The sequence below is a fragment of the Hordeum vulgare genome, chromosome 5H, assembly GCF_904849725.1.
Source record: "Hordeum vulgare subsp. vulgare chromosome 5H, MorexV3_pseudomolecules_assembly, whole genome shotgun sequence".
NCBI lineage: Eukaryota > Viridiplantae > Streptophyta > Magnoliopsida > Poales > Poaceae > Hordeum > Hordeum vulgare.
In genome coordinates, this window is record NC_058522.1 from 533,891,219 (window position 1) to 533,907,918 (window position 16,700).

General features: G+C 48.6%; 2 protein-coding genes across 2 annotated transcripts; both read left to right on the forward strand.

The window, feature by feature from the left end:
- Positions 1-6,897: 6,897 nt before the first annotated feature.
- LOC123452399 (cold-regulated 413 plasma membrane protein 1-like) lies at positions 6,898-8,900 on the forward strand. The gene is made up of 4 exons (XM_045129048.1): positions 6,898-7,187; positions 7,313-7,420; positions 8,253-8,323; positions 8,434-8,900. Exons 1-4 carry the CDS (start codon positions 6,994-6,996, stop codon positions 8,691-8,693), a joined length of 633 nt encoding a protein of 210 aa, XP_044984983.1. The 5' UTR covers positions 6,898-6,993; the 3' UTR covers positions 8,694-8,900.
- Positions 8,901-9,831: 931 nt separating this feature from the next.
- On the forward strand, positions 9,832-12,677 carry LOC123452401 (cold-regulated 413 plasma membrane protein 1-like). The gene is made up of 4 exons (XM_045129049.1): positions 9,832-10,151; positions 10,785-10,892; positions 11,519-11,589; positions 12,185-12,677. The coding sequence occupies exons 1-4, from the start codon at positions 9,958-9,960 to the stop codon at positions 12,436-12,438; spliced, it is 627 nt and encodes a 208-aa protein (XP_044984984.1). The 5' UTR covers positions 9,832-9,957; the 3' UTR covers positions 12,439-12,677.
- Positions 12,678-16,700: the final 4,023 nt, after the last annotated feature.

Genomic DNA, 16,700 nt, shown 5'->3' on the forward strand with positions numbered 1-16,700 from the left:
CGAGGCGAAGGGGCGGCCTGGCACGACAGTTGCCTCGTCCTGCCGAGCGGGATCCAGATCCCGGTTGGATCGGGAGCTCGGGGCTGTGCGGTGCAGCACCCGGCGACAGGAACTGGCGGCGGGAATGCGAGCAGGGCCGGCGGGACGCGGTTGGCGACTGCTGGCCGCATGGTGTTCGGCGGGAGGCGGCGGCGCGACACTTGGGGCCGGCGAGCTGTGCAGAGCGCCACGGGAGGAGGGAGTTGCGCTCGGACTGCTCCTCTCCCCGAGCGAGCAGGGCGTGCGGGGCACGTCGGGCCCTGGTGGGCTCGATCTGGGTCGCGAGGGCCACGACGGTGGCTGGTGGTGGAGGGTGAGGTTGCGGCGTGGGGTTGGCGAGGGCAGTTGTTGCGACGGTCAGCCAAGTAGCGTGGAAGGAGCGGTGGGCCACGGATTTTGAGGAGGAGGAGAGGGAGAGAGACTAATTTGTAAGGGGCTTGCTATTTATAGCATTGGCTAGGGTTTGAGGGGATTTTTAGTCCGGTCTTCGACCCTCCGATCGAGATCGGACGGCTCCGGTGATGCCTAAGCACTAGGTGGGCTATGGTGGGCTGTGTAGCGGTTTTTTTGGCTAAGATGAGAGGGAAATGAGCAGCTCATGACACGAGTTTTAAAACCGAAAAACGTCCGATAAATTAACCAAAGACATTGCCGCTACGGTAGACTGTTCGGGTATCAAACGGACCCCGATTGCGACGAAGTTTGGCAGACGGCCTACCGACACTAGAGTAAAACCGCACGCCAAGTTTCAACCCAATCCGAGAATATCTTAAATGCACTTTTGAAAACAATATTTAAACGATGTCGCGGGCGCGCGCGTGTGTTGTTGGGCTCAAAACGATCAACGACGAAAACGGAGAGAACCAGCAACTAATAACGGATGCAAGTTTTGAAAACTGGCGGCAACGGAGTGCCGATGCCATGCAGATGATGTGATGATGAATGCGACAGACAATCTAATCGTACGGCGGCAACGGAATAAAAGGCGAATCTTCTGGAGCGTCGGTCTCGGGCTGTCACAACGACGAAGCCCTACCGGAGTAGCTCCACCATCATCACCGTCACGTCGTCGTGCTGCCGGAGAATTCAGATACCTCTTCGTCTCTCTTGCTGGATCAAGAAGGTGGAGATCATCATCGAGCTACACATGTGCTGAACGCGATGGTGTCGTCCGTTCGGTGCTACATCGTGATTGGATCGCGGGACGGCTTGCAATTTGGATCGCAAAGACGTTCGACTACATCAACCGCGTTTCTTAACGCTTCCCGCTTAGCGATTTACAAGGGTATGTGGATCCGATCTCTCCTCTCGTAGATGGTCATCACCATGGATAGATCTTATGTGTGTGTAGAATTTTTTTTGTTTCCCATGCAACGTTCCCCAACAATAGGTTCTACATATTACGTAGGTTTCATATCTTACATGTTTTTGTATTGATTTGTAGATCCTAAAATAAGATGTCCGGTTGTAAAATGTATTATTTGAAGCTTGACGTGTCCGTGAACGCGCCTGAACGCGTCCACGGACGTTTGAGGGTTCGGATTTGCAACGCCCGGTTGTAGATGCTCTTAGAACAACTCCAACCGACCGACTGGTCGGCCGGCACTTTTGTTCGTTTTTTGTCCATTTGGGTCGGCCTTGCGAACACCAACGTCCGCTTCTGCGTTTGGGTCGACGCATGCGCCCAACGCTCGTCCGACCCATTTTGTGACGACGCCTAAAAAAATCCAGACATTTCCAAAAATAAAAACAAACATAAATTAAACATTAAAGCTGGTCATGAAGGCCGGCGAGAGTCCACGCGTCCTCATTACATTATAATTAAACATTAGAAAAACTAAACTGCATTACCCTAGGCGTCCTCGTCGGCGGTGTCGGGGTCGGTGAGGTCGGGTTGTGCCGGTGCGGGGCGGGCTATGCCGGTGCGGGGAGTGCTAGTGGCGGCGGTGGCGCATCACGGCGCGCTCCTTCGCCACACGGAGCGCCCTCTTATGCTGGAGGTAGGCGACCTCCTTCAGGCGCAGCGCGCGGGGATAGACGACGGGGGCTTGCCCTTGCTTTGGGCGTAGCCGGCCATGGCTGCTGGCTAGGGTTTGGTCGCCGACGTGGAAGTAGAGAGGTGGCGAGATGAGGCCGAACCCCTCCGCACGCTCGGATTAAAAAAGACCGCCCGCGGTAGCTGATGTGTGAGCCACGGAGGGTGGCCATCATTAATTAAGTTGACCACACGTAATTGGACGACCGGCGGGTGTAGATGGGGCGGACACCGAAGACGCGCGTGCGTCCGCTTCGTGTCCACGTCGACACATTTCAATCCTAAATTTAGACAAAAATAGTTTGATGCGAACGCGAAACGGACACATTTTGACAATAGATCCATGGACACGAAGCCAAACGGAGGATAACCGATGAAATAAATCACCCCGTTGAAATTGCTATTACGACATGGACGAAGGCTATGCGGTCTTTGTGAAGCTTCGGATAGGTTCGTCCGGTCAGAGGACAGCAAGGGCGACGTACGTGCTCCAACACGTCCCCAGTCGTTCCCACGTGGCGGCGTTCAAGTGGCGGACCCTTCTGCCGACTTCCCGACGTGACAGCTCGCGTGCCGTCTGAGTCACGGGGCCCCACCGGATGAACAGGGCCAATAAGATAATCGACCATGGCGATCCGGCAGGAAAACGTGGAAGCCGATAGAGATGGATGCCTTCGTACGCTTGATATTTGTGGTCGACGGAGAGCCTAATCAGGATTAGCACGGGTGGTTTGTGCTGGATCTTGGGTTAATCTGATGGTCCCCGGCGGTGGGTGGTCACGCATTGATCCGGAGCCCATGTCGACCACGATTCTGAGAGTAATCCGTTTATTAAGATGATGTGTACGGCTGCCAGATATGGGTGGCCAATGAGATATTTTTGGTACACTGCGTGTGTGTGGTGGATATGGCAGCCACGTTGTTTCTCTCCTTAAAATACTTGTGTTTTTAGTAATTCTGGATCGGACGTGTGAGTACAAGAAAAACCTACGGTCCATTTTTGCTCTTCCAACTAAAACATTTCCAGAAGAAAAAAACAGATACATCTTCTTCCTTTCGGATAACTACATTATCAAATAAAAGTTTTCGAGACTTCATTCTTATTTTAGTTTTGACCATGGGTCCGACCGAATATATACAATGATTATATCTTTCTAGAAACCCTAGCACACATTGCTCCGCTCATTACTAGCGGGTCTCCTCCTCCTCTTTCTACTGCTTCATGTGTAAAAAGGGTTAGGTCTTTTAGGACATCTTCGAAGCAGATCGCTATGCATATCCGGCTAATGATAAAAAATCATGCACATCTGGTTAGTGATAAACAATCATGCATATTGGACAAAATAAACTTACTTGTTCACAGGTTTGTGCATCATTAGACCATTGTGAGATGAGATGTGCCAAGTGGTGACAATACTTCGACACGACCTCTTGAATGATGAACCAACGATGGTTGAGGAATTTTGATTCATGGTTACGGATCACCTCGTTGGAATAAAGCATGAAACGCTTGTGTTTATGGTAGCATGTATGAATGTTGGTCCAAAATGTCATGCCCTTTTTCTCCATGTCATGGATTGGATCGAGGCTAGTGGCCAACCACGCGTCGCACAAGAACTCGCCCTCCCTACTTTTATGCCACCAAGCAACATTAGCCTTGATGATAGCGACGACGGAGGCTCCCCGTGTGCCAGGTACCGCATGACCCCGGTACCCTATCCCAGGCACCACCTGCCTCCCCCATCGCCCTTCTTTTCGTCATCCGGTCCATTCTTTGCCTTGGATTTAAGACGACGAGCTTGCTATGTCGCCGAGTTGATCTTCACGCGACCACCTTCTGTGGATCCTCCACCTTTGTCGTCTCTGGCAGCTTTAAGTATGGATCCATGTGGCGTGAAAGTGAAAAGCGCGGTAAAGATGGATGTCTAAGGTGATTCAGTGCGGAGACGAAAAAAGAGGAGGGGTGATGTCGAAACAGTATAGAACTCTCCAGATGTGCGGGCTACGTATCGGTCGGTGATGTCGGATCCTATATTTTGGAGGTCTGAACTCCATAAAGCCTCAATGGTTTGCTTCCGGCTTGGAGGAAATCGGACACACGAAAATACATGCCCGTTTTGAATGAGTTGTTCGCATGCTCGTGGGTGTATTATGAGCATCTCTAATAGAAGATGCAAATTTAGAGATGTAATACGGGAGATGTAAAAAATTACATCTCCAAAAAAGGGCCAACTCCAATAGTTGATACAAAACGGAGATGTAAAAGAGCAACTCCAATAGAAGATGCAAACTAGAGATTTAAAAATTAGTCGACGGCGGCTTAAGCGGGGCGGCAGTATTGGGGATGGCGGTGGCGTGACGCGATTCGGGGCGGCGGCGCCGGGGCAGCGACCGGGGTGGTGAATCGAAAAGACGATGACGCGATATCGGGCTGCGAAGCAGCAATGATGCAGCAGGAGAGGGGCAGCCATTCGATGCGGAGAGAGGAGGAGGAGCGACGTAGGGACGGTGGGTGCCCCGAACCCGGAGGCGGCGATGGGATCTCAAATCATACGACAGTGCGGCGGCGATTCGACGACGGAGAAGCGACCAATTCACCAGATTTGGAGGCAGGCAGCTGCGGGACCGGAGGCGGGGCCGATGGAGCGACCGAATCTGGCAGTGGGGCTGCAGCCACGACAGCGATCAACCGGGGTGGGGGAAAACCGGGGCGGCGGCAAGGAGACGGAAGCGGGATTAGGGGGTGGTGATCACGCCGATGAAGGCCCCAACGTGGTGGGCGAAGGAGGCGACGGGGTCGTGAGAGTCGGCCATGGCCCGATGGGCGGGCGGTGGGCGGGCAACTGGCGGGCGAACGAAAGGAAAATGAAAGCGGTTGGGCAGTTGGCGCTTGGCCGTCATTTTTTACATCTACTCTGAGTGAAGATGTATATTTGCAACGCGAAGTGTTGTAATTTACATCTTCGGAAGCTGCAGATATTTTTTTCATCTACACATCTATTCGAGAAGTTCTTTTAACGACAAGTATGCAAAAAATCGTTGTTTTTGTGTCTATAATATATCACCCATTGAAGATGCTCTAAGGGTCCGCGTTTGGAGATGTCATTATAATATAAATTTTCGTAAATAGTTAGTGAATCGTAATCCCTGGCTTGTAATGGTTGCTAACTAAGGTCACTCCCATTTTGCGTGTTTCTTAAATCTTGAGTCAAATAAGACCCTCGCCTCGCCCCTCACGTCGCCCCCGCGGGCGAGCCCAGGGAAATCCTAGCTGTCGTTCTTGTCCCTCCTCCACTTCTCCCGCTCCCCGTCGCCGTTCGCAGCGCCGTTGGGCGAAGCTTGGCCGGCAGGGCTGCGGCGGGGCTTCTCCCTACCCTTTCCGTCTTGGTTGGCGTGGGACAACGGGATCGAGAGGAGCGTCGGGCAAGCGTGGAGTCCGGTGGCGCGGAGGGCGGGTCACCCGGCGACGTCGTGCGCGGCATGGCGGCGACGGCCTGTTTGTGGCGAGGTTGTGACTGTGTTGGGCATGACCGGTGGTCGCGGGTGCCACCGAATCCAGATCGAATCCATCTGCATTCCTGTGTTTGGACGTCGTCGGACGACGCGGGGTGGTGGTGGTCGTCGCTGGCCACGTCGGACCGTTGGATTCTTCATGTGGAGATCTACGATGGGTTCTTCTCGATCCTTCTTCCTTGCGGGTTGAGCCCCATGGCTCTTTCATCTGTGCAGGTTGCGGTTTGGCTCATTGTCGGATCTGGAGCAGATGGAGGTTTGGTAGTATAGGATGGGACTGGAGGAAACTTTGGCCGGCTTGTTCGGCCCGACATCGATGACGTCACTCGAAGCCGTTACCCTCCATGGAGGCGAAGCCGAGGTCTGTCCTATCCACCCCCGAATCTCTGCCGGACGAAAGTCTAAAATTCATCCGAATTGGGCGACAGCGGCGTCCCACACGTCGTATCCTTCATGGAGGCGCCGTCTTGGGAGGACCTCGTGTTCAGGGGAGAGTTGTTATGGGTGATGGGCTCCTCGTAGTTCTAGTAGTGGCGATGGTGTGAAGGTTGCGAGTTGGTGTGACGTTGTATTTACCGCATCGATGACGACAGGTATTGGCGGCATGGTGGATATTTTTGATGGATGCGGCTTGATGATCGAGCGCAGGGTGATTGTGCTGTCTCGCGCCATGGTGGCGTCGGCGGCAGGCTTGCAAGGTTTGTGCATCAGTATCTGCTCTAAAGATGGATCGGTGGAAGACGATGGTGGCTGCCTCGGTGAGAGAGCCAGACCGGTGTGTGACCCAGTCCCGGTATGTGGCTGGGGTGAGGCATCCGGTATTAGATGTTAGGTTTGGTGTGATGTTTGTTTGGTATTAGGTTCGAACATTCTGCATCCCTGCATCAAGGGTTAAGAGTAGCGGCAATTGTTGCCAAGATGATGCCTCGAGCCTTACTCATATATTAATTTATAATTTTTTATGAAAAATTAATAGAGTGACCGTATGCACCATGAGATCGGGAGTACATCCTCCTTTAAAAAAAATGCCTGTTGCTTCTATGCTACATTTTGTACTCGTACTGATCCTGGGTCGCCGGGCGTACATCCGGAGGTCACAAAGTCAAACTCTATGACGCTTCATCTGAAGAAGAAACTCGATACGCGGTAATAATGCATGCATGCATGCACGCAATAACGCCCCACGTGTCGCCGGGCCAGCGGACGTCGCCCGGGAACTGTCCAGGTGGATCGCCACCTGTTCCGTCCCGTCGACCCCACCGGCTCAGTTGCTTGTACATATACCCAACTCGACCTGCGCTGTGCAAACTACAGAGCTCGACCCAGAGAGACAGAGAGAGAGAGAGAGAGAAGAGCGAGGGATAAAAAAGAGGTTTGTTTGTGGGGTCTCCCGCACGCGCTCGGCGATGGCGAACTCGTTCCTCTCGATGAAGACGGGCCCGGCGGCCGGCGCGTCGGAGGCGTCGCAGGCGCTGCTCGAGTCGGACCTGCGGGAGCTGACCATGGCGGCGCGGAAGCTCGCCAACCACGCCATCGTCCTCGGCGGCGGCCTCGGCTTCATCGGCACCTTTCTCCAGTGGCTCGCCTTCGCCGCCGCCGTGTCAGTGCCTATCTACCAGCCACCCTCCCCCCCCCCCCCCCCTTCTCTTGCTAATTTTTCTTCCCTCGGTTGTCACAGAGCTATGCATTCGTCTGAACCTCGCTGTTTATCTTCTTCTACTGCAGATATCTCTTGGTGCTGGACAAGACGAACTGGAAGACCAACATGCTGACGGGTCTCTTGGTCCCATACATTTTCTTCACCATGCCTTCTCTGCTCTTCTCCTTTATAAGGTGATTATAGTCCGCGAATTCCCTACTGCAACGTCCCTTCAGGTTTTAAATTCTCATGTGCGACTGTTTTTCAGTGAGCTGTGTGTGTGACTGTTGTTCTTCTAGTGAGCTGTGTGGCTGTTGTTTTTTCTAGTGAGCCGTGGGACTGTTGCATGAGTTGCTATGGATTACTAACAGTCTGTCAATTTGAATGACATGAGCTCGCAAAATCAAAACATTGCATACATATTTTTTTAAAATAGATTATTTTTGTTTTGTTTACAGTGGTGAACGTCCAACCTGTAGTGCTGGTGGTTTGTTAGCGTTCTGCGGTCCACAGTCCCTTTCCAGTAGTAATAGTTTGCTTTGGTTTTGTATACCGTAGTTTCCTTTTGTGTCGGCACTAGATGCTGGTCTGGACTTTACTCCGTTAACAATGATACTGAACTCTGGCCTTATGGTTGTACTGTTGAAAATACTACTGCATATATCAAGGTATGGTATTGTCGGAAACTGTTTCACATAATAGGCCAAGGGTCTGAAGATCGATTTTCTTTAAAACAAAGTTATCTCACGACTGAGAATAAATCTGAGAACTTTTTTTTTAGATTATAAATCTGAAAACTTTATAGAGGGATGATAAAGTGAACTAACTACTAAGATGCATCCGCCTATTGCTCCTGAGTCCTGACCGCAAAACTCAAGCCAGTACCATTTTCATGATGCTATATCGTTTGTTGAACTGTTACAGTTTTATATTCCTTAAAAAAAAACTGATACAGCTTTACAGCATTACATACATACATACATATATACGAAACAAATTCGTGATTGCTGAACATCAAAATTGCAGGGGGGAGATTGGTAGCTGGATCGCGTTCGTTGTTGTGGTCCTACGGCTGTTCTTTCCGCGCCACTTCCCTGGTACTATAATTTTGCACTCTGTTTTCTTTCATGTATTCAGTAATCTGTCCTTTAAAAGTTGTTTTACATAAATCTCACATTGGGAATGGGTATTCTCATCATGTTGTCAGATTGGCTAGAGCTGCCTGGCTCTCTGATCCTGCTCACGGCGGTCGCCCCCAGCATCTTCGCAGACACCTTCAGGGGCTCGTGGCTCATCATCGGCGTCGCCGTATGCCTGGTCATCGGGTGCTACCTGCTCCACGAGCACATCAAGGCGTCAGGAGGCCTCAAGGAGGCCTTCCAGAAGGCCAATGGCTGGTCCAACACCATCGGCATTCTCTTGCTCTTCATCTACCCGGTCTGGGCCATCGTGATGTGGTTCCTGTAGGCTTGTGCCTGCAGTTCCTCGGTCGCTGTTTCAGCGCTCATCGTGCAGCGATTGATAAAGTGATTTGGCGTCGATGAACCCATGCGAGCTTGTACCTGTTGAATGTTTGATGAACTGTCTCGGCGATGTTTCCATTTGGTGCCACTGCTTAATTTGTTTCCTTGATCTGTGCGTACATAACATCAATAAAAACGTCTGCTCTGTTGATCGCTGGGTGGATTGAAGTGATGAGCTGCCGGCAAGTTCTTCTCATGCATGTTCGTATGATGGTTGCGTACAACCGATGTGTTATGATCTTATTAATTACTCTAATCACTCCGATATATACTTCTTCAGTTTCTATTTCTTTAAGTTTTGTTAAAAGAATACATACAAATGTATATAGATATATCTTAAAGTGTAGATTTATTCATTTTATTTCGTAAGTAATTTTTTAGTGAAACTTTTAAAAAAATTATATTTAAAAACAAAGAAAGTAGTTCATAAACTCGACTAATCATTTTTTTTACTTTGATGAGGAGAATTGGAGGGTTACATTGAGGTCGCCCTCCTTAAGAGCCACCCAATCTTATTTCGTCTGTCTTAAAATATAAGGCATTTTTGCAGTTCAAATATCAGCGTACAATCTTTGAGAAGAAGGAATTTCTGTCTGAACATAAGTATAACTGATCGAACTTTCAGAATAATTTTCACGAAGCACGTTCTCATACATAAATTTATTTCGACAAACACTTCTATAACATTACCTCCGTACTGTAAATGTCTTGTTTTTTTTTTCTTTTTTAGGGAGGTAAACGGCTTGTATTTTGAAATAAAAAAAGGTACATAATACTACTTCCTCTATCTTAAAATAACTGTTTTAATTTTATACTATCTTTAGTATAAAATTATATTAAATTTAAGATATTTATTTTAGAACAGAGGGAGTACTACTGAATTCATATTGTTGTCAAAAGTCAGAGCCCATGATATGCTGTGATAACAAGCTTAAATTAAAATATTGCATGCATGAAATAATACATTGGGATCTGCCCACCACGTGTCAAGCGGGTCCGCGGAGAATTGTCCAGACCGCGCGCCACCTGTTCCGTCGACCCCAGCAGGTCCTGGCAGCTGCCGGCCTGTACATATTTCCTATCCGCGCAGGCACAGCCTAGCACAAATCAAACCCCAAGCCCGAGGCCATCCATCCATCCCTGCGCAGAGCTCGATCCGCACAGTGCGAGGCTTGAGATTTTTCCAGGTCTCGGCGATTCGGGGGAAGATGGCGCCGTCGTTCCTCGCGATGAAGACGGGCGCGGCGTCCGGCGCGTCGGAGGCGGCGCAGGCGCTGCTCGAGTCGGACCTGCGGGAGCTGGGCATGGCCGCGCGGAAGCTCGCCAACCACGCCATCGTCCTCGGCGGCGGCCTCGGCTTCGGCCGCCACTTCCTCAAGTGGCTCGCCTTCATCGCCGCCGTGTCAGTATTTTCCAGCCCCCCTTTCCCTTTTCTTCCATTTCTATTTTCCTTGTTGCGGCGAGCTTTGGATTCTGCAAAGGGGATCTCCGATCTCCCTCGCCTTCTGACCATTTCGGGAGGACCACGGCGCAGTTGGGACGCCTGCGAGAAAACATCTCGCCAGCATATTCCCTTGGAAGTAGAGTAGTAATTTTTTAGTAAGCTTGAGAGTGTATTTAACTGCGGTATCCTAGAGAGAGATGCCGAACGCGGTTGATTCGTGCGAAAACCTCGGTGAAAACGGAAGCTTTGGTAGGAAATGTTCACGGTTAATTGTGTGGAACTTGCGAAGCAAACATCCCTGGCATATAGACAGAACAGAAGTCAGGACCTTATCAAAGTGTATATGCTGTGATGCTAAGCTGTTAATGATGGTGATCTAAACGCTCTTATATTTCTTTGCGGAGGGAGTACCTGTTAGGGTGATTCTGCACCCTATATGTTGGGTCTCTTCAGTCTCTACTTCCAAGACTGAGAGGGGTTGAAGGATTTATGAGTCCACTTAACCTGAGATTATCACCCTTCTTAGCATATGTCGGTTCTCGCCGGGATTACGCATTGTCTGAACTTTGCTGTTCTCTTCTACTACTGCAGGTACCTCTTGGTATTGGACCGGACAAACTGGAAGACCAACATGCTGACGGGACTCTTGGTCCCTTACATTTTCTTCACCCTGCCCGGCGTGCTTTTCTCTCTGATAAGGTGGTTATAGTCGCAATTTCCCTTCTGCAGCATCAGTTCGTGTTCTGAATTTAAATGCAGTTGTATGTAGCTGTGGAGGACTGTTGCGTTCCTGCGAGTTGACCAATTTGGAATATCTGAAATTCTGAAGGTCTTGTTGAATAATTAATAAAATGGCTGTATACATCGTCCTGATGCAGAGGCCGGGGTCCTCCTCCTTTTCGAGAAAAATCAGAAATTCTTAACTTACAAACTCAAGATACTTCATGTATCTTTCTCCAAAAAGGAAAAATACTGCATTCGTCAAGGTGTCATGGTGTTCCTTGTTGGTTGATATCACAGGCTAAAGGGCCCAAGTGACGGTTTCTTTTAGGAGAAAAAAAAAACGCTTCACTGAGAATAGAATAATAGTAGAACTTTATAGTTTGTTGATAAAGTGAAGTAAGGTACATGCTCAATATAGATTATTGCTACCTGACTGCAAAGTCGAGCTACCTTTTTCATGCTCGTTGTCTACCGGTTGGAGGCAGGATCACTGCCTCACTGGCTGATACTTCCATGGTGCTACATCCTGTGTTGCTTAATAGTACAGCATTAGATGCAGATATTCGTATTATATTTGTGATCATCAAACATCAAAATTGCAGGGGAGAGGTTGGTGCCTGGATTGCGTTCATTGTGGTCATCCTGCGGCTCTTCTTCCCACGTCACTTCCCTGGTATTATCTTTCTATCTATTCTTTTTCTTATTGCCGTCCCTAGCAAATTATCTCTATGTATTGCATATCTCATCCTTATTGTGCATTGCAAAGAAATTTTCCAGCTTATTGAAATAGATTTTCGACAGAATCAAAAAGACATACTCCATAATGACCTTGGACATATAAGATGCTGGAGAATTCATTTCTAGTAGGCACTCCACAAAAATTCAGTTTTGGATCCAATTCGGAATTTTTGTTGGGAAGTTCATTCATTTTGACCTGTAAACGGAGTTGTTAATGAATATGCTGGAAAAAAAAATCCTAGATGAATTCATTTTGGATCTAGACTCATAATGTTGGGGTTCCGGGTTTGATTCCCATTACCGGCTCCATAGACTAAATATAGCATGAAAGATCCTAAAAATCCCTGGGAAGGAAGAACCATGCTCCAGCCAACAATCATATTGAATTCATGCTCCAGCCAAAGGCGGGCAATATATTTCAACACAACTTATATAGCAGTGCCAACAAATATGTCCTTATTTTCATCTATACTGAATAAGCCACAAAAATGTTACATAAATCTCACAATGATTCTCATCATGTGTATCAGACTGGCTAGAGCTGCCTGGCTCTCTGATTCTTCTTACGGTGGTCGCCCCCAGCCTCTTCGCGGACCACTTCAGGAACGACCTCGTCGGCGTCTTCATATGCCTCGCCATCGGGTGCTACCTGCTTCAAGAGCACATCAGGGTGTCAGGAGGCTTCAGGGAGGCCTTCAGGAAGGCCAATGGCGTATCCAACACCATCGGCATCGTCCTGCTCTTCGTCTACCCAGTCTGGGTCCTGGTGCTGTGGTTCCTGTAGGACATCTACTGCTATCAGTGTGGCCATTGATTGGTTTGTGCAGTTCTGTTCGATGTTTGGGGATTCATCGTGTAGACCTTTTCGATGGTGATTCGGTATCTGGAGTCGATGAACTCTGCGCGCTTGTACCTTCTGATGGACATGTTTCGATTTGTTGTAGTTTTGGTATCAGGTCTTTGTTTCCTTGATCCGTGTGTACAGGACCATCAATAAAAACATCATCATTGTTGATTTGCGAATTGGAGTTCAGCTCCTGGACAAATAACGCGCATCTGATGTGTTATCTGCTTATTATATCGTCTAATATAGTTAGTGAACTGGACAAAGCTTTGTCTCAAGATGTACTCCCTCTGCTTCTAGATATAAATTTTAGAGATTTCAAAATACAGGGTACACGCATCAGAATATGGACTAAGATTCATTTATTTTGCTTTGTATGTAGTCTATATTAAAATATCTAAAATGACTTACATTAGGAAGCTTATATTTAGGAACAGAGAGGAAGTAACAATGTGCTATAATCATCTTTTCTTATTCAATTGCGCTATAATCAACCTTTTGCCTCCTTCAAACAAGTACAACATACAGTTAGTGCATCCCTCATAGAACCCATAAATCTTTAACTTCCCAAACATCTTCCCAAATCTGAAAGCTTAAAAAAGTGTGGAGATTATCAAACAAGTACAACATACAGTTAGTGCATCCCTCATAGAACCCATAAATCTTTAACTTCCCAAAAATCTTCCCAAATCTGAAAGCTTAAAAAAGTGTGGAGATTATCAAACAAGTACAACATACAGTTAGTGCATCCCTCATAGAACCATAAATCTTTAACTTCCTAAACATCTCCCCAAATCTGAAGACTTAAAAATGTGGAGATAATCAAACTGCCCAACTCACCTCCTCAAATTGACTAGATCCTACATAGAAGTCTCTCTACCTCTTCTCTTCTCTTCCTTCCTTCTTTTTTCCACACGGCCTCGACGACTTCTGAAGACTTAAAAAATGCGGAGATAATCAAACCGTCCAACTGACCTCCTCAAATTGACTAGATCCCACATAGAAGTCTCTCTATCTCTTCTCTTCCTTCCTTCTTTTTTCCACACGGCCTCGACGACTTCTAGGAGGAGAGTTAAAAAAGTGCATCCCTCATCTCGTCGACCCTGGGCTGCACAATTGAAAGCTTCCCATGCCAGTACCTGGGCCTGCCGCTAAGTATGCAGAAACTTTCCACAGCCCAGCTGCATGATTTGGTCATCCAAGTGGCCAGCAAGCTGCCCACATGGAGGGGTGCATCGCTGCCCAAGAGCAGCCGGCTCATGCTAGTCCAATCAGTGTTTTGCGCGATTCCGATTCATGCCATGCTCGCGTTGGACTTACCACCAAAGACAATCAAGGCCCTCGTCAAAATTTTTCAGGGGCTTCCTGTGGTGTGGGAAAGGTGAAGCCAACGGTGGACAATGTACGGTTGAGTGGACGAAAGTTTGCATGCCAAGATGGGCTGGTGGGTTGGGAGTTTCGGACCAACGCTGGCTGAACCTTGCCCTCCAAGCCCTTGGTATTGGCTGCAGCGCACAGACACTTCGAGGCCCTGGAAGGGATTCGACATCAAAGTATCGACAGAGGCGAAAGCAATCCTTTAGATGACAGTAATCACCATTGTGGGTGATGGCCATGATGCACTCTTCTAGGAAGACAGATGGATGCAAGGACACATGATTCAGGATTCGACACCAACACTATATATGCGCATCCCGCCAAGAGTCCAAAGGGTTCGGACAATGTTGGACACACTTCAAGATGGCGCCTGAGCGAGAGACGTTGGGCCGTACATAGATCACACAACGCCCTTGGAATTCCTTACCATCTGGGAACAAACACAAGATGTTTAGCTAGCTCCCGACGAGCGGGATACCACACAGTGGGCTTGGGAGATAATGGATGCTACATCGCAAGCTCTACGCGCGCTTCAAAGTTTTGGGGCCAACAAGTGGTGTCGTACGCGACATTCGTGTGAAAGTCTAAGGCCCCACTTCAGTGCCATTTCTTCTCCTGGTTGGCTATCCAGAACAGGTGCTGGACACCGGACCGCCTCGCACGACGCGGACTACCCCATCAAGACTCATGCCCCTTCTGCGACGAGGATGACAAGACACTAAACCACATACTCCTGACATGCATGTTGGCACGATCGGTATGGCATGCGATTCTTTCGGCGTTGAACAAGCCACAATGGGCTCCTTCCATGGATGCATAGTTGGTGGATTGGTATAATTCTTGCAGGGCAAAGGATCTGGCGATCAAGGATATGCGGGCCCTCATCGTCCTTTGACTGTGGGAACTCTGGAAGCATCGGAATGCAGTGGTTTTTAAGGGTGCTTCGCCATCACACATGATGGTGATAAGTCGAATAGCAATTAAGTGTAAAGCGTGGAAACTAGTCAGTCTCCTAAAGGGTGACTTCGCCACCTTCGCAGGAAGGCTAGCTATGTGGGCTAGAGGGAGTAGTTGTTGGAAATATGCCCTAGAGGCAATGATAAATAGTTATTATTATATTTCCTGTTTAAAGATAATCATTTATTATCCATGCTATAATTATATTGAATGAAAACATAGATACATGTGTGGATACATAGACAAAACAATGTCCCTAGCAAGCCTCTAGTTGGCTAGCCATTTGATCAATGATAGTCAAGGTTTTCTGGCTATATGCAAGTGTTGTCACTTGATAATTGGATCACATCATTAGGAGAATCATCTGATGGACTAGATCCAAACTATGAACGTAGCATATTGATCGTGTCGTTTTATTGCTATTGTTTTCTGCGTGTCAAGTATTTGTTCCTATGACCATGAGATCATATAACTCACTGGCACCGGAGGAATACCTTGTGTGCATCAAACGTCACAACGTAACTGGGTGACTATAAAGGTGCTTTACAGGTGTCTCCGAAGGTGTCCGTTGAGTTAGTATGGATCAAGACTGCGATTTGTCACTCCGTGTGACGGAGAGGTATCTCGGGGCCCACTCGGTAATACAACATCACACACAATCCTTGCAAGCAATGTGACTAAGTGTAAGTCACGGGATCTTGTATTACAGAACGATTAAAGAGACTTGCCGGTAACGAGATTGAACTAGGTATGCGGATACCGACGATCAAATCTCGGGCAAGTAACATACCGAAGGACAAAGGGAATGACATACGGGATTATATGAATCCTTGACACTGAGGTTCAACCGATAAGATCTTCGGAGAATATGTAGGATCCAATATGGGCATCCAGGTCCCGCTATTGGATATTGACCGAGGAGTGCCTCGGGGCGTGTCTACATAGTTCTAGAACCCGGAGGGTCTGCACACTTAAGGTTCGATGATGTTTTAGTATAGTTGAGTTATATGTGTGGTTACCGAATGTTGTTCGGAGTCCCGGATGAGATCACAGACGTCACGAGGGTTTCCTGAATAGTCCGGAAACGAAGATTGATATATAGGATGGTTTCATTTGGTCACCGGAAAGTTTCAGGCAATTCTGGTAGTGTACCGGGAGTGACGAATGGGTTCCGGGAGTTCACCGGGAGGGGCCCACCCACCCGGGAGTGAGCACAAGGCACTTGGGTGGCGCCACAAGTCCTTAGTGGGCTGGTGGAGTCAGCCCAAGGGGCCCATGGCGCCACATAAAGAAATACCAAAAGAAAAAAAAGGGAAAGAGGGAGGTGGGAAGGAAGAGGAGGACTCCTCCTTCCCCAAACCGAATTGGAGGAGGAGTCCTCCTCCTCCTAGCGCAGGCGCACCCTTGAGGGCCTTGTCCTTCAAGGAAAGCCCCTCCCCCTCCCTCCTATATATAGTGGTGTTTTAGGGCTGATTTGAGACAACTTTTGCCACGTGCAACTCAACCCTAGACCACATAGTTCTACCTCTAGATCGGATTTCTGCGGAGCTCGGGCGGAGCCCTGCAGGAGTAGATCATCACCACCACCGGAGCGCCGTCACGCTGCCGGAGAACTCATCTACTTCTCCGTCTTGCTTGCTAGATCAAGAAGGCCGAGATCATCGTCGAGCTGTACATGTGCTGAACGCGGAGGTGCCGTCCTTTCAGCGCTAGATCGGAAAGGATCGTGGGACGGTTCGAGGGACGTGAAGACGTTCCACTACATCAACCGCGTTTCTTAACGCTTCCTGCTATGCGATCTACAAGGGTACGTAGATCCAAATCTCCTCTCGTAGATGGACATCACCATGATAGGTATTCGCGTGCGT